Genomic DNA, 24,221 nt, shown 5'->3' with positions numbered 1-24,221 from the left:
GTGTGTATTTACTCACTAAAAATGATAACTTCTGATATTTGTAAATACTTACTTAAATAATGTGATGTATTTCAAGAAAGAAGAAATCATCGTGATTTTTACCATGTATATATATAAATATATATATTTTGTGGCTCAAGCCTCAATGGTATTAATTAATTAGTAAGAATAGATAGTCAAACAACAATCATAATTTCTAGTATTTTAGAAACCATAAATAATTAATAAAAAATGGACCTTTGGCTGCTGATATGACGCGGCCATTTCATCCCAAGTCAAAAAAATCCCAAAATTAGTTAAACGCAGGCGGTTTGTTAACCATACTTGATTTTGCACTCCCATTTAAAATAAGTTCATCTATTCGTAATTGAAAAAACCTATGTTTTTATTTAAAATAAGTTCACCTATTCGTAATTGAAAAAACTATGTTTTTATTTACAATATAACTATTGATATTTTTTTAATAAAATGAAGTTGAATTCTTATAAATTTCTCATCCATTATTTAAAACGATACGAGTTTTAATACAAAATTGATAAGTAGAAGATATGTCAAAAGAAATGTAATTAAAATATTGTTAATAAAAATCAACACACAACTTACAACATAGAAAATTTTATCAAATATAGAAAGGAACTATATACTCCATCTGTTCCACAATAAGATTCTTATTTGCCATTTTAATCCGTCCCACGATAAGAGTCCTATTCCACTTTTACTATAAAATGGTAAGTAGACTCTACATTGCACCAACTTATTTCATTCACATTTTATTATAAAACTAGTGCATACAGTGGCAGAGCCAGAATTTTAACGATGGGGGCTCAAACTACCATTAAAATTTGTTGAATACGTTCAGTGCTAAGGACACGGAAACAACTCGAACATGAGCAATAAAAAAGGCCGCGCGTTAGAAACGAAGGATGAGAAAATTAATTAGTGAATAGATTTTTGGAGCATAGTATTTTACTAATAATATGATATACTTACATATTTTATTAGATTAAAGATTTATTCTCTATTCCAAAAATTTTTAGTGAAGGACATAAAATTAAAAATATTATCTAATATTTTAAAATATTTATAGAATCAAAGAATTACATTATTTTTAAATTATAAAAATCATTTTTTAAGATTACAATTTAAATTTTTTATACAAAATTAGTAGTGAAAAAATCAATAAAAGTTAGTAATGTGAGAAAATCCATAAAATATAAATGAGTATGAGAAAATCAAATAAATTAATCTTAGAAAAAAAGTAAATGAACTACAAGCATAAAATCAATTTTACTAATATTAAAAATATAGTAGTAAATCATAAATGAATGCAAAATAGTAGGATCAAATACATAAATCAAAATGTTAAATGCTTCAGCAGGGAGTCGAACTTGGTACCTAGCAAAGAAGAGGCCGATATTCAAACCACCAGCGTCAACATTTCATATGTATAAGAAAGCATAGTATATACTCCATCCGTCCGCGAATAGGAGTCCCGTTTTTCCATTTTAGTCCGTCCGTAAATAGGATTTCCGATTCACTTTTACCATTAATGGTAATAGGGTCACACATTCCACTAACTCATTCCACCCACATTTCATTTAAAACTAATATACACAAATGAGACTCATATTCTACTAACTTTTTTCCATCCACTTTTCTTAACATTTCTTAAAACACGCGCCGCCAAGAAATTAGACTCCTAATGGCGGACGGAGGGAGTATTATATATAGGAATTCTTCAAACGACTTAGGGGCCCAAGGGCCCATGTGGCTCCACCCCCGAATACCTATAAGTGAGACACATATTACATTAATTTATTCAACTCAATTTTTTTTATAATTTTTAAAACTTGTGTCAAAACTAAATATGACTCCTATTATACGGATGAAGTACAAAGAGGAGAGGACTACACTTATGAGACGGAGAAAGTATTCGCATCATTCAATTAACTGACAACAACGACCAAATATAATTCCTCAATTGTTATACCTTACATGGTTTTCCAAAATATTTCAAAGTCGGATAAATCGAATTTAATCAAATGTTATGATTTTTAATGTCAATTTATAATAAGAAATTCAAATAAAAAAGGCAGCCGACAAGCATGAAGAGCCGCCGCAGCCGATAAGCTCAACAACAAGAGCTGAGGTGGCGGTGGCGCCACTCAAGCCAACCCAAAATAGGTGGAGCGGGCCCCACACTTTAAACAACCACCCCCTTCCCTTGCAGCATATATATCACCCACTCCTTCTCTCTCATTCACCAAAACCGATCTTCCAAAATCCAATACCTCGAAATCACTACATCATTAATATATATGGGAAACTGCATAAGGAAAGGATCGTCGACGGAATGGGGCGGCGAAGACTGGGCCTCATTCGGGTCGGGTCGCGACATGGACGAACCCGGGCTGCCCGCGGCGGAGAGCGTTTTGCCTTGTTCCTTGGAGGTCAAGATCAAGATATCGAAGAAGGAGCTGCAGAAGCTGTTGAAAGAAGCCGACGTGGAAGGGATTTCGGTGGAGAAGGTGTTGGCGCAGCTCGTCGCCGCCGCCGGAGAGGAGAGTCAGCGGCCGTGGAGGCCGGCTCTTGGCAGTATACCGGAATGTGATGGTGCATCAAATTATTAGTAGTATTTGATTTTGGACAAAAAGTTGTATCTATTGTGTAAAGATTGTAGTTGTAGGTAGGAAGTTGGATACAAGATGGGTTCTTTTTTTTTTTGGAAAATTTTGGATTTGTAAATTTTGTGGGATAGTGAAAATTGATTTGATTGTTTTGATTCTTTCTTTCTAATTTAATGTTAAGAACTTTACAGGTATTTTTCTCTAGTGCGATTGAAAGTATAGGGAGAGATGCTACTAACCTTATTACTTGTCATAATTTCAATTTTATCTTTTCATTCTAGATCTATACCAATTTGTAACAAGAGGCGGTTGAGTTCCATCCCTTTTACAGAAGAAGGCGAGGGATGGAGGAGGAGGTGGCGGCGATGGAAAAGGAAGGTTGCGCACCAGAATTTATGGTCGAGTGTCACGAGACTCGTCCAGTCTTAACCAAATGATCAGGAGACCAATCTTTCTCTTTGAATAGGGAGCAGTCTGAAATCCTTGGTATAGCTGCACCATAGTGTTTACTACTACAATTTACAAATAAGCACATAACTATTCATTGGTCGAAATCCTTGGTCTAATAACAGAAAAAAAAATATTTCAGGTAACATTCAATCAAAAGATATGATGATTTTCCGAAAATAATTTACTTGACATATGTAATTTTCAGGCTATTGCATAAAATCGAATTTATTCCGATGTATAGATGATTCGGGCTAACAAAGCCCAAATATCGAAATCCAAATTAAGGTAGTAAAATTTAGTCACACCACCTCAGAAATAGAAATGCTTGACACGTTCCAAATGGACTCACGAATCAACTACTAGAAATTAGTATCAAAGTCCTAAACAATGAGAATAATGAATGTACATGAATTTCACACGCATATATATATATATATATATATATATATATTCATAAAATTCTGCATGACTATAAGAGATGAATGTACTAGAGCCCTTAATTAGTCAACAATAATAATGAACAATTCGATAACGATAGGTATTAAGAAGCTGCAGTTGGTTGTTGGCGTTAATAAATAGAGATACCATCACTTGACAAGTAGGAGACAAACAACTATATATAGCTTCAAAATATCTTAATTCTCACTTCAATTGCAATCATTCACTACAAAAAATAAAATCTATTCTCTCTTTGCATTCTCTCTTTGTGATCACAAAACTGTAGAATGAGAAACACTGAAAAATATGGAAGGTTTTCGAGCTGCAGAGGCGTAGCTTTTGAAATCAAGCCGCATGCCGACCTCTTCGCCATTCCGGACCGAGACCGACCGACTAACCAGTCTCGAAACAGCAGCAGCCGCAGATCTTGGGCTCAATGGAGGAGCAGCTTCGCTCGGATCATTCCATCCTCCGACCTCATTGAGAGGTCTCTCAGCCGCGAAAGTAGTCATTTCTGCGATCTAGATGATGACGAGGACGGGGACGAAGATGGAGATGTCGAAACCCTTGCTGACATTGAAGAGAGCCATGAGGAAGGTATTATTAGTCATCCCTGTCATTATCTAATGATACGCTGGTAAATAAAAGATTTGAATAATGATCTAAATTCATACTATTGTTTTACAATTCTAAGCACACATGCCAACCTAAGGAGGGATAAGTCAATCATATTCCATAAGTTTTGAACTCATAATCTATTTCTTTACTATAAGCTCTTAGCCCGATTATATTCTTTTTTTTTTAAATTTTTTTATGTTCATTAGTTACTTTATAAATGCGGATTTTACCGATTGATTTTTCCATAAAGCATGTCGGTAAAAGTTTTATTGATGGATTTTGTTGATTAGAAAATTTTACCGACAATATACTAACAAACAATCAGTAAAAAAAACTTATCTACTAATTTTTAGCATTTAAAATTTTAAAAAAAATAATTATAACTAATTTTAATTGAGACATCACAATTAAAATTTGTGTGTCCTTAATTATAACTAATACTTAGAATTGGTGTGTCGGTAAAATTTGTGTGTTTAATTATACCTAAGTTTTATTGATGGACGCGAATTTGTGTGTTTAATTATACCTCCGGCCTAATGCTTCATATAATATTCTAAGTATTAGTTAAAAAAATTAATTATAAGAATATTATATGAAGCATTAGGCCGGAGGTATAATTAAACACACAAATTAGCGTCCTTAATAGCATTAAAAATGTAATTTATCCATTTTATTTGTTGTAGGAATCTAAGTACAATATCTTAATGCAGTTACTAGCCAATCTATGTACAATATCTTAATCTAGTTCATATATGTTTCAGGTAAATCCGACCAAACTCCACCGCACCATCTTCTTCCTCAACCCTTCACCCGATCGGATCATCATCCCCCGCCTCAATCCGCCGCCAAGAAGAAGCCTCCTTCGTCGCGCCTCTCCGTGATCCTCCTCGACCAAGGCCTCTTCACCGTTTACAAGCGTCTCTTCGCACTTTGCTTGGCACTCAACCTCACCGCCTTAGTCCTCGCCGCCACCGGAAAATTCCCCTACGCCGCAGACCGCCCCGCCCTTTTCTCCATCGCCAACATCTTCGCCTTGGTCCTATGCCGCAGCGAGGCCGTTTTACGAGTCGTTTTCTGGCTCGCGGTGACCGCTCTAGGCCACCCATGGATCCCCCTCCGCCTCAAAACCATGACCACCGCTTTGCTCCAATCCCTCGGCGGAATTCACAGCGGCTGCGGGATTTCCTCCGCCGCATGGCTGATTTACGCATTAGTCCTCACACTAAAACACAGAGACACCACCTCATCGGAGATCATCGCAGTCGCGTCCGTGATCCTTGGCCTTCTATGCCTCACTTCCACAGCGGCGTTTCCTCTCGTCCGACACCTGCACCACAACTTCTTCGAGCGGACCCACCGCTTCGCGGGGTGGGCCGCTCTAGCCCTCCTCTGGGCTTTTGTCACCCTCAACGCTACATACAATCCCTCAACTAAAAACTACTCCAAAATAGAGAATTCAGATTTGACCGCAATCCCCGAATTCTGGCTGACCACTGGAATCACTGTCTTAATCATCATCCCCTGGCTGACCATGAGGCGGGTCCCGGTCCGGGTGACGTCCCCGTCTGGCCACGCCGCCATCATCAAGTTCCAGGGCGGCGTGGAGGCGGGGATCCTGGGGAGGATCAGCCCGTCCCCGCTTTCAGAATGGCACGCATTTGGGATCATATCAGACAACAAGAAAGAGCACATGATGCTGGCCGGAGCGGTGGGCGACTTCACCAGATCTCTCGTGTCGAGCCCGCCGCGGTGGCTGTGGGTCCGGGGGGTGCGGTTCGCGGGCCTTCCGTACTTGACGAACATGTACGGGCGGGTGCTTTTAGTGGCGACCGGGTCGGGGATCTGCGTGTTTCTGTCGTTTCTGCTGCAGCCGTGTAAGGCGGAGGTTTGCTTGCTGTGGGTGACGAAGGGTGTGGAGGTGAATTTTGGAAGGGAGATTAAGGAGTGGGTGAGCGGGCAGCCGAAGGAGAGGGTGATTGTTCACGACACGGCGGTGCTGGGGCGGCCGAACGTGGCGGAAATGAGCGTCGACGCGGCGAAGAGGTTTGGGGCGGAGGTGGTGATTGTGACGAGTAATCCGGAGGGGAGTAGGGATGTGGTTGATGCATGCAAGGCTAATGGGATTGCTGCTTTTGGCCCTATCTGGGATTCTTAAATCTTTTTAACTTATGCCGAGTCAAAATGAGACTATAAATTGCGGAAGGAGGGAGTATGATTTATGTATGTAACTATATCTATATATGTTGCTCTATTGTATGGTTATATGTGGATGTACCGGTTGAATCCTAGCTAATCAACCATTATTAATGCATAATTGTCCTACTCTCAGCTTAAACACATCTTAGTTGGTAGGATGTTTTTTTACATGAATATAAATTTGGATTCAAAACAAATGTTATGTATTGGATAATTAAACACAACAATCAGCAAAGTTGCTTATTTTATTATAAGTTTTCGGTGTTTGATTGAATCATGCAAATGAATTCACTACTATCAGTATCATGTGTATGTCAATTTGACGCATAAACAATTCTCCATACGCAATTAAATCGAAAATATATATTAACCTCACCATAGAATCTGGCTCATGAGCTGATATTTTTGTCTAATTGAACATACATATTTATTAGTATCTCATAGAAGAGAGATTATGAATCTACTAAGCAAGGCCGAAGAGAAATTTAGAAGGCATAAATAGGGGAAAATGTGGGCCTTGGAGTAGTGAAGGATCCATTAAGCAAGCCCAAAGCAATGGAACGGTAAGCAGCCTCAGTTAAATGGACCCCGTCCCAATTTGCATAACCCTTTGAATCCGAACACACCGTTGATCCAACGTGGCCACATCTCGCTGAATTATTGAAATTGTAGGGCCCACCTCCTCCGCAGCACGACATTAGCGTCTCCGTAAAACCTAACAAACCATGCGCGTCTCATGATGGAAACACGAATGACAAATTGCACAGGCAGAGGCACGATAACAGTATGGTTTAAATTCATGTTGACATGCTTCCGAAAAGATACTACCAAACAAAAACATAATTTCACACAGCTGATACCATATAAAGTCTAAATTCAATCATTTTCTATGTAACTCCAAATAAATGAATAAAATTACAAATTGAGTTTGGATTTTATGCAACTTACAAAATTAACAATTTCAACAATTTTTTAAATAATAGAATTAAATATATAAAAAAAATTAATTAATGTTAAACCTGAATTTATGTGAAAAATCTTAGATTTGCACTCACCGTAATGCTTGGGAGCATGGAAGAATCTCTTAGCAGCACCATAGTAATCAGCATAGCTGATTTTTGCATGAGGATATTTTTGCCTCAACTTGTCCAAAGCAATTTTGAGTTGAGAATTGTGGTACTTTGAGAAAGCGTTATACGCTTTCAGACACCCGTTTTTGTCGTAGGCTCTTACATTGCTTGTTCCGAACAACGTTAGATACACTGCGTTGCACCCAATCGGCAGGTTCCCAGGCACTATCAGTTCTACTGCACCTTCCTCTATAAGCATCTGTCATATAAAAGGGCTACAGTTAGCAAAGGCTGGGGGCTGTCGGAAGGTGGGGGTTGAGACTTGAGAGTGATAGTTTTGTTGGAGTATCTATGATTGTAGGATGTTTTGAGGTGTACATATTTTATTGCAAGAATTTGATGCAGTATCGGTTCATCACGTGCATAGAAAACGAAATTTTGTAACTGATTTTATGTCGCAATATATACGTTCCACAAGGGAGTTCATGAGTTGAAAACTACACCGATGGATCTCGGTAGCTGGTTATTGCATAATAGGTTCAATATCTCTTATATCCATTAGTCATCGGTAGCTCGTTATTGCATAATAGGTTCGATATCTCTTATATCCATTAGTCTGTCTTCGTGCCTAACTTATTTACCCCAAAAAAATAAAATGAAAGGGATATCGATTTTTAGTTAGGAGTCTACTTATAGTAGACCACTATGTAAATGTTTATAATGATCTAAGTTTAATTGGCCAAAAAATTATGAAGTTTTGTCAACTTTTGGCATGCCTAGCAACTTTTAAAATAGTAAAAAACCTGAAATTTGAATCTATTCGTTATCTCACTACAAAAAAACTCAGTCACCTATGTGTAATTTATTGTTGGTGTTTTTTTAACCTAGTGTCGCCATTAGGTTAAAAAAATCGTCATGATATCCATTTTCGATTTTCCAGTTATTATATTGGATACAATTTCACAAAAAAAAATCATCATGAGATGATTGTGTACAAACCAATTTTTTATGATTTTTTCAATTGTTTTTAAAATTATGGGACAAATCAGAATTTGAGTGTAGTGTTTGAAGCAATTTATCATAAAGAGAATAATGGGAGTAGCTTACTGAAGTAGCTGAGGAAATGGCTCCAACAACCAAAGGTACCACCATTGCCTTAAGCTGAGTAATGTTTCCACCAACAAAGAATGGGTAGTTGTAGTCATTACCACCAATCTCCCCCACCAAAAACAGACTTCTTTTGAAATACTTCTCACAATCTGTTCCAACAGTACTCAACATAACTACTCCATTTCCTTGGTTCCCATCAAATATAATTAGTTTTTATACTGCGAATGCAATGACTTTATATGTAAAATTTTCACGCAGTTAAGTTAGTTGTAAAAGGTGACCTTGTTTGTGGGAACAAAGGGAGGACTTTAGGTTGTTGAACCAGCCTAGTTGAACAGCTAATGAATCGTTTGTCCAAAGGAACTGCCCGATGTTGCGGTCGTAGAAGAATTTGGAGTCAAGAGCAGTAGCTCCCGCGACTGCGAAATTCACCCCATGCGAAAACTTTTCACTTTTATCGTGCGATAAATACGGTGGTAAATATGGCAAACCATAGGCCTCCGCTGCAATGTCACAAGTAAGAGACCCTAGTTATATTTATGTTCGTCCCAAAATGTCATTTTTATAGGTATGTGATTCACTGATCATGGAGCTACATGGTGAGACTTGGTGTCAATTACTCAATTATGCTAAGAAAGCTATGAAAGGACTTTTTGGAAAGTTTGACTCCACTGCTATTCACAATAATTATTCTATTTTTATTTGGGAAAATTGGCGTCTTTTTTTTCAACCTCCAAAAAAATCCAACTAAGATGGATAACCATATCTATCAATAGTAATCATATCTTATGTGATGTAATAATAAATGAATTGTAGTATGATTTTGTTGCTGCTGAGAAAACTTAAACAACTATTTAAGTTTGTGATATTTTATGACATGTTTAAAGTTTGTGGGAAAAAACTAATTTTATAAAATTTTCGTGATATTACGCACCAATATCCCTTTCATTTATGGTATTGTCTCATTACATAGTATATAAATTTATTTATTACCTACTTAAACCTCTTATAAACCCGCCATTTTCACTCATAATACATTAATAATTATTACTAATATTATTCTCAATCAACTTACATTTCAACATCCACTTATATTAAAATTCCATCATCCACTTTGACCTTTTTTAAGGGCTACGGAAGCATATTAATTGGAAATCATCTTGTGTTTCATTACTTGATAACATACCACATATAACTATTAAATTAGACAATTGGATAAGAAGTTTATTATTATAGTAGTATTATGTACCTATAAAGTCGACAATGAGGCGGCCGTCGGAGCAGCGGCCGGTGGCGTGGCGGAAGAATGTTTGGCCGTAAGGAAGTTGCCCGATGACCGGAAACTTGAGGGCGCCGGAGAGTAGGAAATTTCCGGTATCGGCAAGCGAATCGCCAAAGCTGAAAATTGAGTCATACTTGGGAAGAGGGCTGCATAAAACAGTGATCGAAAAGGAAAGTACTAAGAAGAAAACGATTTTCATGTTACCTAGATTGGGAGTAAGATTCAAGAGAAATTTCAACCAAGTGTTGGCTTAGGGCCACTCATCAATTAATACTACGACCAGCCTTTATTATATAGCCATTACTCCAACTGCTCTGCTGTGAATTTTAGTTGAGCTTTGATAAATAAAATGGCTAATATTGTTTTATTATTTTCTATAACTGCATGGTTAATTCAGAACCGACTTATTGATTCTATTGACCCGGTATAAAACAATTGATTTTGAACCGAAACTATAAAATTACTTCTTGGGCAGGTCCCACTTCCAAATCCAATTTTCACTCGGAACTAATGAGTAAAAATTCAACACACTATAGAGTAAAAATTAAAATATATTTCAATATTAGTGCAACTAATTCCTAATTTTTGCTTAACTAATGACTCACTATATCTAAGATGCATGGTTAAATCAGAACTTACTTTTTGAGTTTATTAATACGGTTTTGATTCCAATATTTAAAAAACTGGTGATTATGAATTATAACTATATATAAAAAAAATTCGTCCTTGTGCCGGTTCCTGTGCCGGTTCCAGTTCCAAATTTCTCTCAAAATCGGAATCGGCGTTTTTTTTAAAAAGGGACATGGGAAAGTTCAACATTGTATAAAGTAAAAAATATTTCGATATTAGTTCAACTAACACCTAATATTTGCTAAACTAATTCCTCATATTTTGATCACATTACAACGCAAACCACTTGTCTTCTGCACGAAATAGACTATAATTATTAAATTAGGAGGACATGTCGACCAATAATAACCACCGAGTGATAGCAACTTTGTAACTGAATCCAGCTTTTTATTATTGTTTTAGGTATGTCGACTCATGCAAGAATGCAATTTTATATACAAATGCGTATCGAGTGAGGTTTTCTAATATTTTAACTAAAGCACTAGAAAGTAGAAACAATTTTTTGTCGTTTTGTTTTAGTAAACTTACTTGGGTTGCGTTAAAGATAGAACCATTCTTAAGTGTAGAACCTAGAACTCTACATATTTTATTCATTGGATGAGGAAAAAATGACGGTCAAGATTAAAAATCATACATATTAGACTATGTTTTCACGACATTCCGGACTCAACATGTGAAAAAACTCACATGTTGATGGAAGAATGAATGAAACGAAGAAGAGTCCATGCATGCTTTATTTTTTCACTTATCTGCATTCACCCATTAATAATAGTTTTGGTTGTAATGGGAAGTTGTTGTGCAAATCAACACCATTGGATTAAAAGATCTAACGACCTCCGTTTGGCATTTGTTCTACGTTTAAGAATGGTTCTATCTTGATCACAATCCACTTGGTGAAAGTATAATTTTACCTATATATTAAAGTAAAAGCACAATCACACTCTTTTATATTCGTTCATTCCATGCTGCAAACCAGTTTAGGGTTGATAAATGATAGATTTTGGCCACCGGAAGTCGTTTTAGGGGCAAGAGTGCCATTATAATTTCCAAAATTATGAACTATTTTTCTTTTTAGTTTCTAGGATTTTCTGAAGTGGAGAGAAAAATTGTTTTTGCAGTCAGTTTTTTATGAACATTGAACACTATGTTTTTCAGTTTTCACTAAGATAGTAAACATAAAAAATGGTCCGAACTTTCATAAGAGAATGAAAATCCAATTGATTCAAATTTTTTTATTAATGCATTCAAATGCTAGAAGCCAAGATTCGCAATTTTCTTGCAGTACATAAAAATGTAGCCGAACATTGGCGTATATAATTGGAAGAAAAATTATAGTGCAATTCTTGGAGGAACAGAATACGATCTATTGAACATATGGTTTGAGCAGATTTGTTCAATTTGAGGTATTGTATACGATTCCTTGATCAAACCCTTTGCTATGATACTGTAAGCTGCTTCCGTCAAATGCAAACCATCCCAACTCACGTACTGTGCTGGGACGTCGCACGTTTTCGTCTCTTTATTATCCAGTTTGTAGGGCCCGCATTTCGGGCAACAAGCCGTGAGCGCTCCTTTTTGAAAACCCTAGACACAGAAGTCGATCCACCATCAAATTCATTTTCCACTCACAATACTCGCACTATTTTTTTTTATCGAAACTCGTGTCACTCCAAAACAAGACTATTGTTTATGGCATACTTACCATATTCGTCTTGGGAGAGATAGAATCGCATTGTAATAATCCCCGTAGATTATGTCAGTGTGAGGGTGCTCTTTTTGAATGAGATACAATTGTCCTTGAAGCATTTTATTGTGGTTGCTGACAAATTCGTTCAACCAATTGAGGCAACCTGTTTTTGTTTTTGACGCACATATTAAATGATGAACTATTATTGATCATCTTTCAAAAGTAAAAAAAAAAACTGTTTTGGGTTGTAAGAGCATCCACAACGGACCGTCCGTGCCGTCGGCAAGAGAGATGCGGGTTTTGAAATCATATTTTATGTAATTTTGAAATCATCCAACCAATATAATATATATCTATATGAACTACAATTGAAAACACAAAATCTTATAAATATTTTTATCCTCTTATTTATTAGTTCTTCCGTATTAAAAAAATAGAAACATTTGAAACGGTGCGGGTTTTAATGCATAATTGATAAAATAAGTGAGAAAAATTGGTAAAGTAAGAGAGAGGAAAAGAAAAATGAGAAAAGTAAGAGAGATTGAGAGAAAAAGTAGTGAAAGTAGAGTTAGTGGATTGTGGGGTCCATGTCCTAAAATAGAAAGATTATAAAGTTTCTATTTATAAGGAACAACCCAAAATGTAAATAGTTGCTATTTTTGAAAAATAGGGGGAGTATTTATTAGTGGCATTTAATACAAAATTAAAATACATAAGAAATTTAAAAAATGCAGACCAGCCGAATATCTATATTGGGGTTGCCCCAAGTTTGACCTTGGCAACTCTCATTTGACAACTATAATGAAAAGAGTAAAATTTGTAATAGTAGTACAGTAGTAGAATATAGTATAATTTGATAAGCGCATATGATTTTTAGGAAGGGACAACTCACCGACTCCAATTAAGAGGGTCACAATTTATTAATTAAGATATTTCACCTTCCAACTAATACAAGAATTTTGAAGGCAAAGAAGCACAAAACGCATAGAGCGGAGGAATGGTAAAACATCCATCCCCGCAGCAAAGCATCTGTCAAATGGAGACCACGTGCAATGACGGATCCTGGCACGTGCTACATCCTTGCAGAAGGACGTCTGATTATACTTGTACGCTCCTCCACAGCCGCAACAGGAAGCAACACAAAAATTAATATACCCCGCCTATCTGCTATTCATTGGCTTACATTGCGTTGATTCGGATTCTAAGAAATATATAGAAAAGTTAGTAGATATGTGGAGTCCATTTGATAAAATAATAGTTCAAGGTAAATAAAATACTCCGTAGTTAACTGCGGGCGGACGAGAATGACAAGTTAGGACGATATAAGACGGATAGAGGAAGAATATACATAACTGAAATTGTATCATGACCTCCCGTTGCCTTGTGCTTAACTTAGTAACACCCGTCCCTTAATTGGACCCGCACCACGTGCTCGTCTCTTGCGTGTCCCACGAAACGGGCTGGATGTTCTAATTTTATTCTCTAGTGAGGAGTTACCTGAAGGTGTGGGGCAAAAAGAGTTCCTTAAACCAGCTCAACTGATCAGCTAGAGACGTATTTGCCAACCCAATCTGGATCCCCTCCTCCGCCCAAAACGAGTCCGCAAGTGCCGTGCATCCTGCCACCGCGAAATTCACACCACCGCTGAAATCGCAGTTGCTTGGACCAAAAAAAGGTTGCAAAAAAGGAAGCCTCAAAGCGTCAGCTGCAAACATGGGCGGACACCGAAAAAATATTTTGGTAATGCTTGTATATTCTTAAATTTGAGTTTGGAATTTTGAGATAATATTTTCTCATAAAAGCTTTTAACTATTCACACAAAATATCAATAGTTTTATAATAATATATACTCTATACATCTCATAAGAATATGCATTCTTTCCAATTTTGAAAATTCTTTTCTCTCATTAGGTGAGACTCATTCTCCACTAACAATAATTTAATTATTTTTTCTCTATGTCTCTCTCTTATTTCACCAATTTTGCATTAAACTCGTGCCAAACTCAAAGTGGATATTCTTTGGGGACGGAGGGAGTATAAATTATGAAAAAATTAAGCAGGCTTAGAACATATTGTTAGGTAATTATTCAATCAATTATAATTGCAGAAATTGACGGTGAACCATGAAAATTTGAATCAAGGGAAGTGAGATTGGGAATTCGAACCGATGAAATCAATGATGAGGGGGCCGTCGGAGGCCCTCCCGGTGGGACGGTGGAAGAAAGTTTGTCCATACGGCGTCATGGCGGAGTAGAGATGAAGTGTCGCAGGGAGCGAGGTGGATTCCGTTGCTAATGATGGATTTGAAGCAATTGGAAGAAGCTTGACTGCTTACTGATAATAAAATCAGGAGAATAGCGATTGCGTAGTTCATCCTCATCGCTGCTCCAGTGGAATTGTTTTTTTTGTCTCTATGAAAGATATGAGTTAATTTTTGGTTGTTACTTATCGACGTGATGATACTAATGTATCATGAGCTCATGTTGGTGGCAATGGCATTGTGAGGTAGTAAAATGTTGCCAGGGACCATTCATACGGACATTGACGTCCACTCATTTCATAGATTCTTTGGCACTAATAGGTTGGATGCTCGAGTCATCACGCGATGATTGAAGGGTCGTAATTAAGTATACTATTCATACCAAATATTTTATCAATTGTATCACACTTCCCATGTCCTTAAATTTTGTCACATTTTTTCATTTTTGTCTGTCTCACAATATTTGTCACATTTCACTATTTAATATTTTTTTATAGTGGACCTCGTATTCCACTAACTTATTCCAACTCACATTTTAATATAAAACTAATATATAAAATTAGTAATCTTTTTATATTATTCTCTCTCACACTTTACCAATTTCGTATTAAAACTCGTGCATCCCACCAATTAGACTATTTTTTATGAACGAAGGAGAGTGATACTATTATTTACGCAAGCTTCAAATTTTATATCAACATAGGTGGTGTTCGGTTTCCTAGATAAAATAGTACCAAGATAGAGTTGTGAGATTGTTTTATTAATAGGAGGTTAGCTATGACTAATTATCTCATGATTATCCATCTAGGATTGAGTTGAGATATTGAATCTCATAAACCAAGCACACTACATATTTAATCTCAAGATACAATTTTGCAAACTGAATACCATCGTAAAACATTATATATAAATAATATAATCATCCCCATAAATAGGGACCATTCTTGTTCATCTTTAATACGGAGTACTATAAAACCAAATAATTCGATTGAGAATATTTTTTTTTATTTTATTTAAAAATATTTTTTATGTACTTCGTTTGATTATAAATATATGTCCCACACTTTGATTCAATTTAGATTTTAAAATTTAAAAGAATATATAGTATAAAATAATTGGGCGTAGCTTCATTATAATTAACGACGTGTTCCAATTGGGCCAGGTTTTCATTTTAAAATTAACTGTTATTGGGCCAATATTAATAAAATTGCACGTTGATTATCGTCTAATATTTAATTTGAATTTCTAAATATAAATTCTGTAAATTTTTGGGGTTTTCCAATAAGAGTAAAGGTCAAAATTGGTCCTGAATATTTTATGATTTTGATCCTACACATTATGTTTTGAAATTTTGCATCCTCAACATTTTAACTCGGGTCGGAATCAGCCCATTTTGGACGGCTCCATCTAAAAGTAGCGGTCAACGGTTGTTTAGCCGATTTTGACCAAGTTAAGCATTTTTATTAGATTTTTTAATTAAAAAAATTATTATTCTAAAATATTAAAAAACATCAAAAATTTTCTCCCCTGCCGCGACTCCCGCAATGGAAGATCGTCGCCGATACCCCGCCCCAAATTCGCAAGTCAATAGCTACTCAGCTGCCGCCGGTCGACCGCCGGCTGTCACCGGTTATCCTTACAGAACAGAAATATAATCCCCACTCATCTCTATCACTTACAACCACCACACGGATCAATCCACCACAGAAGTAAGTCCTAAGCTCAAATGGTAGCATCCAAAGCCATGCTTAACCCCGGATTTGAACTCGCTGACGAAGCAGCTCCCATCGCCGTAAGTCTGAGCTCCAACGCCATGGCTCTGCCCATTGCACCACTCTCCAGCATACGAATCCCATGTGTAAAACTTATACACTCCATAGCCATGGCGATACTGCCCTCTGTACCTGCTCCCTCTCGCCCAGCTCTCGATCCCATACTCGTTGTATTTCTCATCGATCCAATCCCCTTCATACCTCTTATTCACAAAGTAATTGTACACACCGCTTCCGTTACATGCCCCCTTGTGAAACTCCTCTTCGTAGAAATCGCCATTGCTGTAAAACTCCACACCTTCCGAACAATCTTCCTACTCTCCAATTCTGCCTCGCCGATGAACCATTGCACAGGCTTCGAGTGAGTTCTCAAAGCGAAACGCAAAAACCCTAACCTCTTCCCATACTCATCGCGGGTTTGCTTGAAGAAATTGACATTCCTGCTAACTAAACCCTTGTTTCTCGAGAGCAAAAACAGGAAAATCGCGACGAAAATTATGCTGAGAGCATATTCTTCGAAGTGGCTAAATTGTCCGAAGTGAAGAAGGCGAAGAGCGCGTAGAGGAAGAGGAGGAGGAAGGCGGCAGCCACAGGCGCCGCCACACCGGAGCGAACCGGAGGTGGAAGCAGCAGGGGCTTCTGCCATTCCGAAGACTAGCTTTGTTTTGTTTTTTAAATGATAAATTATTATAATAATTATGGATATAATTAGGGAGGTAGTAATCACACTTAACAATTTAATTTGGTCAAAATCCGAATTAAAAACGTTGATTGTTAAAATTTGATGGATCCATTGGTTTAGGACTGATTTCGGCCCGAGTTAAAATGTTGGGATGCAAAAATTTAAAACATAATATTTATGACCAAAATCATAAAATGTCCACACGTTCGGCGGTTCGGGACGCCCTTTCCTCTACAAATAATTATATAAAAAGAGTAAAATTCCCTTAAATTTTAAGTATGGCGGAGCAAACCACCGCCGCCGCTGGGGCCGGGTCCCCAGTTTCAGCTCCACCCCCACTGATTCAGAACTTCCCGGACGATATCTCAATCCAGATCCTTGCCAGAGTGCCGCGCTTCCGCCACCCCTTCCTCTCTCTAGTCTCAAAATCGTGGCGCGCCGCCGTCAATTCACCGGAGCTCTTCCGCACCCGATCTCTCCTCCGTACATCCCAATCATCTCTCTACCTCAATCTCCGGATCAATTCTTCTTTCAACTGGTATTCCGAGCGAAACCCCCAAAATTCGAAGCGCAGTTTCACTCCCATCCCCTCAATCCCTCAGCACCCCGTTGGATCATCAGTTTTAGCCCTAGGCCCCAAAATATACGTAATCGGCGGCTCTCTCAGCGATATTCCTTCGAACAATGTCTGGATCTTCGATTGTCGGTCGAATAATTGGCAATTAGGGCATAGAATGAGGGTTTCTCGGGAATTTTCCGCGTCGGGGGAATTGGACGGGAAGATATATGTAATGGGCGGGTGTAATGTCGATAACTGGTCTCGATCGATCAATTGGGCGGAGGTTTTTGATCCAGCGACGGGGTTGTGGGCTGCGATTCCGAGTGAGATTGAGCTGAGGGATAAGTGGATGCACGCGAGCGCGGTAATTGGGACTAGGTTATATGCAATGGCGGATAGAGGTGGTGTGGTGCTCGACATCGGGCGGGGCGGGTGGGGGAATGTGCCTAAGAGCCTGGATTTGGGGTGGAGGGGCCGAGCCGCGGTGGTGGACAATGTGCTGTATTGTTACGATTATTTGGGGAAGATTCACGGGTATGATGTGGAGGAGGATGTGTGGAAGGAGCTGAGAGGGGTGGAGAAAGGGCTGCTGAAGTTCTTGTGCGGCTCGACAATGGTGAATTTGGATGGGAAGCTGTGTGTTGTGTGGGAAGGGAAAGGGAAAGGGAAAGGGAATGGGAAAGAGGTGGATATAATGTGTGCGGAGATTGAGGTGAGGAGGGATGGAGACGGAGGGCTGAGTGGCGTGGTATTGAGGTCGGATGTGATTCTTGTTGTGCCTAAAGGGGCTACCATCTCTCATTGCTTGGCTGTTGAGTTTTGACGGGTATGGGGTGGAGGGGTCGGTTCGCGGTGGTGGACAGTGTGCTGTATTAATATGATTATATGGGTAAGATTCGTGGGTATGATGAGGAGGAGGATGTGTTGAAGGAGCTGAGAGGGGTGGAGAAAGGGCTCCCGAATTTTCTGTGCAGCTTAACAATGGTGAATTTGGATGGGAAGCTGTGTGGTGTGGGAAGGGATGGAGACGGAGGGCTGAGTTGCGCGATATTGAGGTTGGATGTGATTCTTGTCGTGCCTAAAGGGGCTACTATCTCGCATTGCTCGGACTGGATGATAAGGTTAGGCAGCACCTTCATCTCCTTCTTCGTTTTTGTGGTCTGTTTTGATCAGTATGTTTCACCATTTTATGATGTTTCATTTGTCTTTCAAGTTGTGAAGTGATATGTATTGGTTCTGTGTCAATAAAGATTGTTACTGTTACCACTTACTTTAGCAAGATTTTATTGGATTTGATACTAATTAGTGATGAAGCACTGAGCTAAACATCTTAATTCTATGAAAGAAGTAATCTTTTATTTTATTGGATTTGGAAATATACAAATATGCTATGTTATTCAAGATACACTCAACACAGAAAAAGTAACGAGAATGTCGATTGAGAGATGGCTGTTTTATCGAAGGTCTAGTTCTTAAATAGTTTAAACTTTCGGCTAACATTTGGCAACAGTAGTTTTACATGTTTCAAAGTGCAATTTATTTGTAAAGATGTTTCACCTCCACCCAATAAATCGGAGGTTCGAGTCACCGTAACCGGGATGAACGAAGCATCATATTTGAAGGTGGAACACAAAACGCATGCAACGCAGGAATGGTAAAAGATCCTCGCAGCAAACCATCTGCAATCAATCTGTACGCCGCCTCCGTCCAATGGAGACCGTCCCAACTAACATGCAACTACGGATCCTCGCATGCGCTAGATCCTTTGGATCCGCACATGGACGTGTGATCAACGTTGTATGGTCCTCCACTGCCACAACATGCTATAAGGGCTCCTGCAACATCATATATTCATATATGAGTTGTCTCACATAAAAAGTGTGAAGTAAAAATAGATCAACAAGAATTCACCATATTCTTCTGGGAATTGGTAAAACTGCATTGCAGCATTGTAATAGTCTGCATAGACTATGTTGATGCTTGGGTTCTGCTTTTGGATGAAGTCAAGTTCTATCTGAAGCAGTTTGTTATGGTAGCGAGCAAACCTGTTTAGCCAGTTGAGACAACCTGTTTCAGGGTGGTAGTATGTTTGATTCGAGGTTATGAAGTAAGTAAGATAAAGAGCCGAACATCCCATAGGATAGGCAAATTCCCAGGAACCACAAGAGTCTTATGTTTTGGGCAAAAATAGTTCCTTAAACCAATCAACTTATCAGCTAGAGACACATTCGCTAAATCAATCTGGACCCCCTCATCTGCCCAAAACGAGTCCCGCACTGCCGCGAAATTCACACCACCGCTGAAATCGCTGCCACCGAAAAATGGCAGCACCAACGGAAGCCCCAAGCCTCAGCTGCAAATCAATTGACGGTGAGTGGTAAAAGAATTATAAATCTTTTATTTAATTCATTTTTCTTAATAACAATAAAAGACAATCTATATATTTACAAGGTACGTTAAAAATATCTAAGAAAACAAATGAAATCCCAACTACATAAAGTAAACTAAATAATTATATAGGTAATTATCAGTTCACTTAACAGAAGAGATTGCGGAGGCGATGACGAGGCGGCCGTCGGACCACCTCCCCGTGGGGCGGTGGAAGAAAGTTTCTCCATAGGGCAGCGCGGAGGGAGTGAATTGGATTGAGTTGCCGGTGTCTGCGAGCGAATCGCCGAAGCTGATGATGGATTTGAAGCTCGATTGCTTGCTGATATTAAAATCAGTAGAATGGCGATTGAGTAATTCATCTTCATCGCCGGGCCAATGGATTCGTGAGTTATGTTTTTCGATAATTAATCCTTTTTATCTGTGAAATGGATTAGATGAGCAAGTGATTCTCTAATGATAGCTATGATTTTTGTAAAAGCAGTGACACCTAAAAAATATTTTTAGGTGGTGTTCGGTTTCCTAGATAAAATAATATCAAGATACAATCTAGGATTGAGTTGTGAGATTATTTTAGTCATAGGGGTTAGCTATGACTAATTATCCATGATTATCTATCTTGGATTGAATTGTGAGATTGAATCTCATGAACCAAATAATACGGGATACAATCTTGCAAACCGAACATCCTCTTAAGATATTAGAATCAACTTAAATGAATACAACAAAAATATACTCCATGTCAAGTCTAACATTTTTCTATACCACATACAAAAAGAGTGTTCAACCGAAAAGAGAGTTTATAGAAGGTAGTATAGTTTTTAGTTTTACAAAGTGCAATTTATTTGTTAAGATGCTTCGCCTCCAACCGATAAACCAGGGCATCGGGTCACCATAGTAGTCACGGGGATAAATGGAGCAGCATTATTTGAAGGCGGAGCACAAAACGCATAGAGAGGAGGAATGGTAAAAGATCCTCGCAGTAATTCATCTGCAATCAATCCGTAAGCCGCCTCTGTCAAATGGATGCCATCCCAGCTCGCGTGAGTTATATATATATATATATATATGTGTGTGTGTGTGTGTGTGTGTGTGTGTGTGTGTGTGTGTGTTGTCTCATGGAAAAACATGAAGTAGAAAGAGATCAACAAGAATTCACCATATTTTTTTGGGAATTGGTAAAACTACATTGCAGCCAAAAAGTAGGACGTGTAATCACGGATAAATGGAGTATCTAATAAGTACTGAAATTTGAATTCAAATATAAAATGGAGCCAAAATCCCTCAGCATTTGTCAATTAATACCAGTTCACACAATTGAGTGAAAGCAATCTCTATTATGAAATTCTTTTATAAAAAAAAAAGATTTTGAAATGTTTTTGCTAAGAACTCCCAGCATGGAAAGCTTCTAAACCAGCATCTGTCCCTATCCAAGTGAACCCTGTCCCTTTAGACACTCCTCTAGCCTTCATCACCTCCCTCAACTGGCTCACACCCTCCCATCTTCCGGCATCAGCCAGCGTGTTCGACAACGCAACGTATGCCCCCGGCCTGCTCTCCTCTTTCACCTTGAAAAGCTCGTCCGCAGCCGCTCTAGCAAGCTCCACATCGCCCTGCAACCTGCAAGAACTCAGCAAAGCCGCCCACACATCCGAGTTGGGCTTCTCGGGCATCTGCGTTATGAACTCAAGCGCCTCGTCCAACCTCCCCGCGCGCCCCAACAGATCAACCACACAAGCATAATGCTCCATTCTTGGCCTCATTGAATAAACCCTCTCCATGCTCTTAAAGATCTCCATCCCTTCACCAACCAGCCCCGCGTGGGAGCACGCTGACAACGCGCCAAGAAACGTCACGTGGTTTGGGGTGATCCGGCTGACATTGATCATTCTGTTGAAGAGCGCTAGAGCTTCGTTTGGGCTCCCGTTCTTGCCGTATCCATCAATCATCGACGTCCATGAGAAGACATTCCTTCTAGGCATGTAGTCAAAGACGCGCCTTGCATCCTCCGTCCGGCCACATTTGGAGTACATGTCAATCAGAGCACTCCCCATCTTTATGTGAGGGAAAAACTCAGTCTTTACGAGCTGCCCTTGGATCTGCTGGCCGATTTCAAATGCTGACAAGAGCGAACAAGCCCCGATGATGCTTGCAAATGTCGATATGGTAGGCGTGAAATCAAGACGCTGCATCTCAATATACATCTCTATGGCCTTCTTAGCCATTTCAACTGATTTGCTGTATCCTTCAATCATGGCATTGTAAACCACCACATCTTTCTCGAGAGTTTTCTCAAACACATCCTCTGCATCCTCCCAACGGCCTCGGTTCATGTACCCGGTGATCATCGATGTAGAACAGACCACGTTCTGCTCCAACATCAAGTCGAACACTCTCCTCGCATAATCAATCCTCTCGCCCTTCACATACGCATCGACTAACGCGGTGTAGAGCACATCGTCACCGACTACATAAGATTTCGAGATTTGGGCATGGACTTCCCTCGCAACAAAATGTGAGGATAGCCCTGCATTTCCGCTAGTTGAACCTTTTAAAATCATCGAAAATGTGTAAGCATCTGGCTTCTCACCTGAAAGGCAGAGTTCTCTCACCAAATCAAACGCTTCTTCGGCAAAACCGTGCCGTACGTTTCCCGCTATCATGTAGTTGTAGGCCGATAAAGTTCGTTGAGGCATTTCATCGAACACCTGGCGCGCGTAAGATAAACATGAAGACTTGATGTGAAGGATGAGGAGTTTGATGGAGATGTTGACATTGGGTATGAACCCAGTTTTGATAATGCGGGAATGGATCTTTTGACCGTGAGAGGGGTGATCGGAATTTACGTAACTCTGCAGCGCCGATGACACAGAAAACACTGGGACAGCGTTGAGCTCTGTTCGTAGGCAATTGGTTGTGGGTTGAACTAGGGCACTGATATTGCTAAATCTGCCATGCCTCATTTTCTTCCCATTTGGAGATCCAAAAAGGAGATATAAATCCAAGTTGAATTTCAGAATTCGGAAATCAGTATAACTAAGGTGACTTGATAAATCATGTGCTCAATTTAATCTGTAATTATGTTTTTACTACTAGAATTTATTTTTTATTTCTGGACATATATTTTGACTAATCATTCTGCATTCATTTGATCACACAACATTTAGTTTATCGAAACAAAAATTACACCATTTTTTTAAAATTATGTTTCATTTGTACACACTATAATAGACAATATATCACCTTCTTTTTTTTATTATTTGCAATATTATTTTAATTTTTTCACTCACAATGCATTTATTAATAATTATTAACACTTTTATGGAGTAATATTGTTTCTACCTGATTTTACATCGATCACTTTCATTAAAACTAGTCATATTACATTAGTATTATTTTTTTAGAGCACAAGGGTATTTTCCGAGTAAATTGTCTAAGAAATTGTAATTTTTGGCTAAATTCTTATTTATATCACAATTTTAAAAATCAGTAAGATAATCTTTTCACCATTTAATAAATACAAACAACTTTGAAATTTATACTAATTTTTTTAATAGAATTTGACTACATATCATGAGATTTATACTTTTTTAAAGCCATTGGAGGTCAAAAAAAGGGGGAAAAGTCAAGGGAAATATTATCCAGCCATATCATAGTCAGCCATATAAGGGTATAAAAATAATTTGTGCTTCTAAAACATTAAATATAACAAATTTAATTGTGAGTGTTGTACTGTTTTTACTAAATAGCCCTTTTGCAGAAAAAATTTGTATTCGGTTCTTTTATGCATTTATTAATCAATCTATATTGAATTACTACAAGTCTTTATTCATGCTTATTTCTTGCCGAAGAATCAAATAGAGCTGTTTCTCCACTATGTATTCTCACATATTCTTCCATGTAGCAACAATCTGCTAAATTCCCACCTTTTATTCCTTTTCTCCTTTCTGCTAAATTTTAGTTCATCTAATTCTAAACTATCTCAATCAAATAAAGTTGATATTTAATTCACTATACAGACTCAAATAAAATAAATTTAAAAAATATTCTATTTATTAAAATCAGTCAAAAGAGAAATTAAAAAATAATAACCTGATGAAAGGAATTAGTGGAACTCTATTTTAATGTTAATGTTTCTAATTGGTTGGAAACTAGTAATTAGATGTATGATTTCTTTTAAAGAGTATTTATTTTACAAATAATATTCTTACATATTTTAATTAAGAAATTATCTAATAATTTAATGAAAAATGATATGCTACATATGTGAACACTATCTTCGTTCCATGCACTTTTAATATTATTTATTTTATTTTATATATTTAGTTCGATTCTAATTCATTAAAAAATATTATTGACATTTTTTATTTTATATTTATAAAAAATTATGTTTATATTAGGCCGTGTTAAATATATATGCGATACTTAATCACTACAATTTAATAACTTCTT

General features: G+C 37.9%; 4 protein-coding genes, 1 long non-coding RNA gene and 2 pseudogenes across 5 annotated transcripts; 2 read left to right on the top strand and 5 right to left on the bottom strand.

Annotated features, from left to right (window-relative positions):
• The first annotated feature begins 3,717 nt into the window (after positions 1-3,717).
• LOC121777951 (adenylate-forming reductase 06235-like) lies at positions 3,718-6,447 on the top strand. Its single transcript, XM_042175293.1, has 2 exons — positions 3,718-4,112; positions 4,895-6,447. The coding sequence occupies exons 1-2, from the start codon at positions 3,803-3,805 to the stop codon at positions 6,286-6,288; spliced, it is 1,704 nt and encodes a 567-aa protein (XP_042031227.1). The 5' UTR covers positions 3,718-3,802; the 3' UTR covers positions 6,289-6,447.
• A 223-nt stretch (positions 6,448-6,670) lies between these two features.
• LOC121777952 (GDSL esterase/lipase At5g45910-like) lies at positions 6,671-10,064 on the bottom strand. Its single transcript, XM_042175294.1, has 5 exons — positions 9,759-10,064; positions 8,791-9,012; positions 8,507-8,658; positions 7,385-7,658; positions 6,671-7,044 (listed from the first exon to the last, which is right to left on the bottom strand). Exons 1-5 carry the CDS (start codon positions 9,988-9,990, stop codon positions 6,815-6,817), a joined length of 1,110 nt encoding a protein of 369 aa, XP_042031228.1. The 5' UTR covers positions 9,991-10,064; the 3' UTR covers positions 6,671-6,814.
• Positions 10,065-11,750: 1,686 nt separating this feature from the next.
• On the bottom strand, positions 11,751-14,649 carry LOC121777795 (annotated as a pseudogene).
• Positions 13,005-13,606, bottom strand: LOC121776147. The gene is made up of 2 exons (XR_006045248.1): positions 13,462-13,606; positions 13,005-13,309 (listed from the first exon to the last, which is right to left on the bottom strand). It is a non-coding gene; the product is annotated as an uncharacterized LOC121776147 (long non-coding RNA).
• Positions 14,650-16,061: 1,412 nt separating the features above from the next.
• LOC121777794 lies at positions 16,062-17,013 on the bottom strand (annotated as a pseudogene).
• Positions 17,014-17,075: 62 nt separating this feature from the next.
• On the top strand, positions 17,076-18,707 carry LOC121775984 (F-box/kelch-repeat protein SKIP6-like). Its single transcript, XM_042173101.1, has one exon. The coding sequence runs from the start codon at positions 17,101-17,103 to the stop codon at positions 18,202-18,204; it is 1,104 nt and encodes a 367-aa protein (XP_042029035.1). The 5' UTR covers positions 17,076-17,100; the 3' UTR covers positions 18,205-18,707.
• Positions 18,708-21,000: 2,293 nt separating this feature from the next.
• On the bottom strand, positions 21,001-22,857 carry LOC121775754 (pentatricopeptide repeat-containing protein At1g28690, mitochondrial). The gene has a single exon (XM_042172795.1). The coding sequence runs from the start codon at positions 22,730-22,732 to the stop codon at positions 21,152-21,154; it is 1,581 nt and encodes a 526-aa protein (XP_042028729.1). The 5' UTR covers positions 22,733-22,857; the 3' UTR covers positions 21,001-21,151.
• Positions 22,858-24,221: the final 1,364 nt, after the last annotated feature.

The sequence above is a fragment of the Salvia splendens genome, chromosome 18, assembly GCF_004379255.2.
Source record: "Salvia splendens isolate huo1 chromosome 18, SspV2, whole genome shotgun sequence".
NCBI classification, from domain to species: domain Eukaryota; kingdom Viridiplantae; phylum Streptophyta; class Magnoliopsida; order Lamiales; family Lamiaceae; genus Salvia; species Salvia splendens.
Note: the sequence above shows the minus strand (reverse complement) of the source record. Positions and strands in the feature narration are given on the sequence as shown.

Bases quoted from the DNA above. Each gene is read 5' to 3' on its own strand.
- LOC121777951 (XM_042175293.1), top strand. From the start codon at position 3,803: ATGAGAAACACTGAAAAATATGGAAGGTTTTCGAGCTGCAGAGGCGTA. The intron at 4,113-4,894 runs GTATTATTAGTC...TATATGTTTCAG, and splicing joins TGAAGAGAGCCATGAGGAAG to GTAAATCCGACCAAACTCCA.
- LOC121775984 (XM_042173101.1), top strand. From the start codon at position 17,101: ATGGCGGAGCAAACCACCGCCGCCGCTGGGGCCGGGTCCCCAGTTTCA.
- LOC121775754 (XM_042172795.1), bottom strand. From the start codon at position 22,732: ATGAGGCATGGCAGATTTAGCAATATCAGTGCCCTAGTTCAACCCACA.
- LOC121777952 (XM_042175294.1), bottom strand. From the start codon at position 9,990: ATGAAAATCGTTTTCTTCTTAGTACTTTCCTTTTCGATCACTGTTTTA. The intron at 8,659-8,790 runs GTCACCTTTTAC...CTGTTGGAACAG, and splicing joins CCTTTGTTCCCACAAACAAG to ATTGTGAGAAGTATTTCAAA. The intron at 7,659-8,506 runs GTAAGCTACTCC...TTTATATGACAG, and splicing joins CCATTTCCTCAGCTACTTCA to ATGCTTATAGAGGAAGGTGC.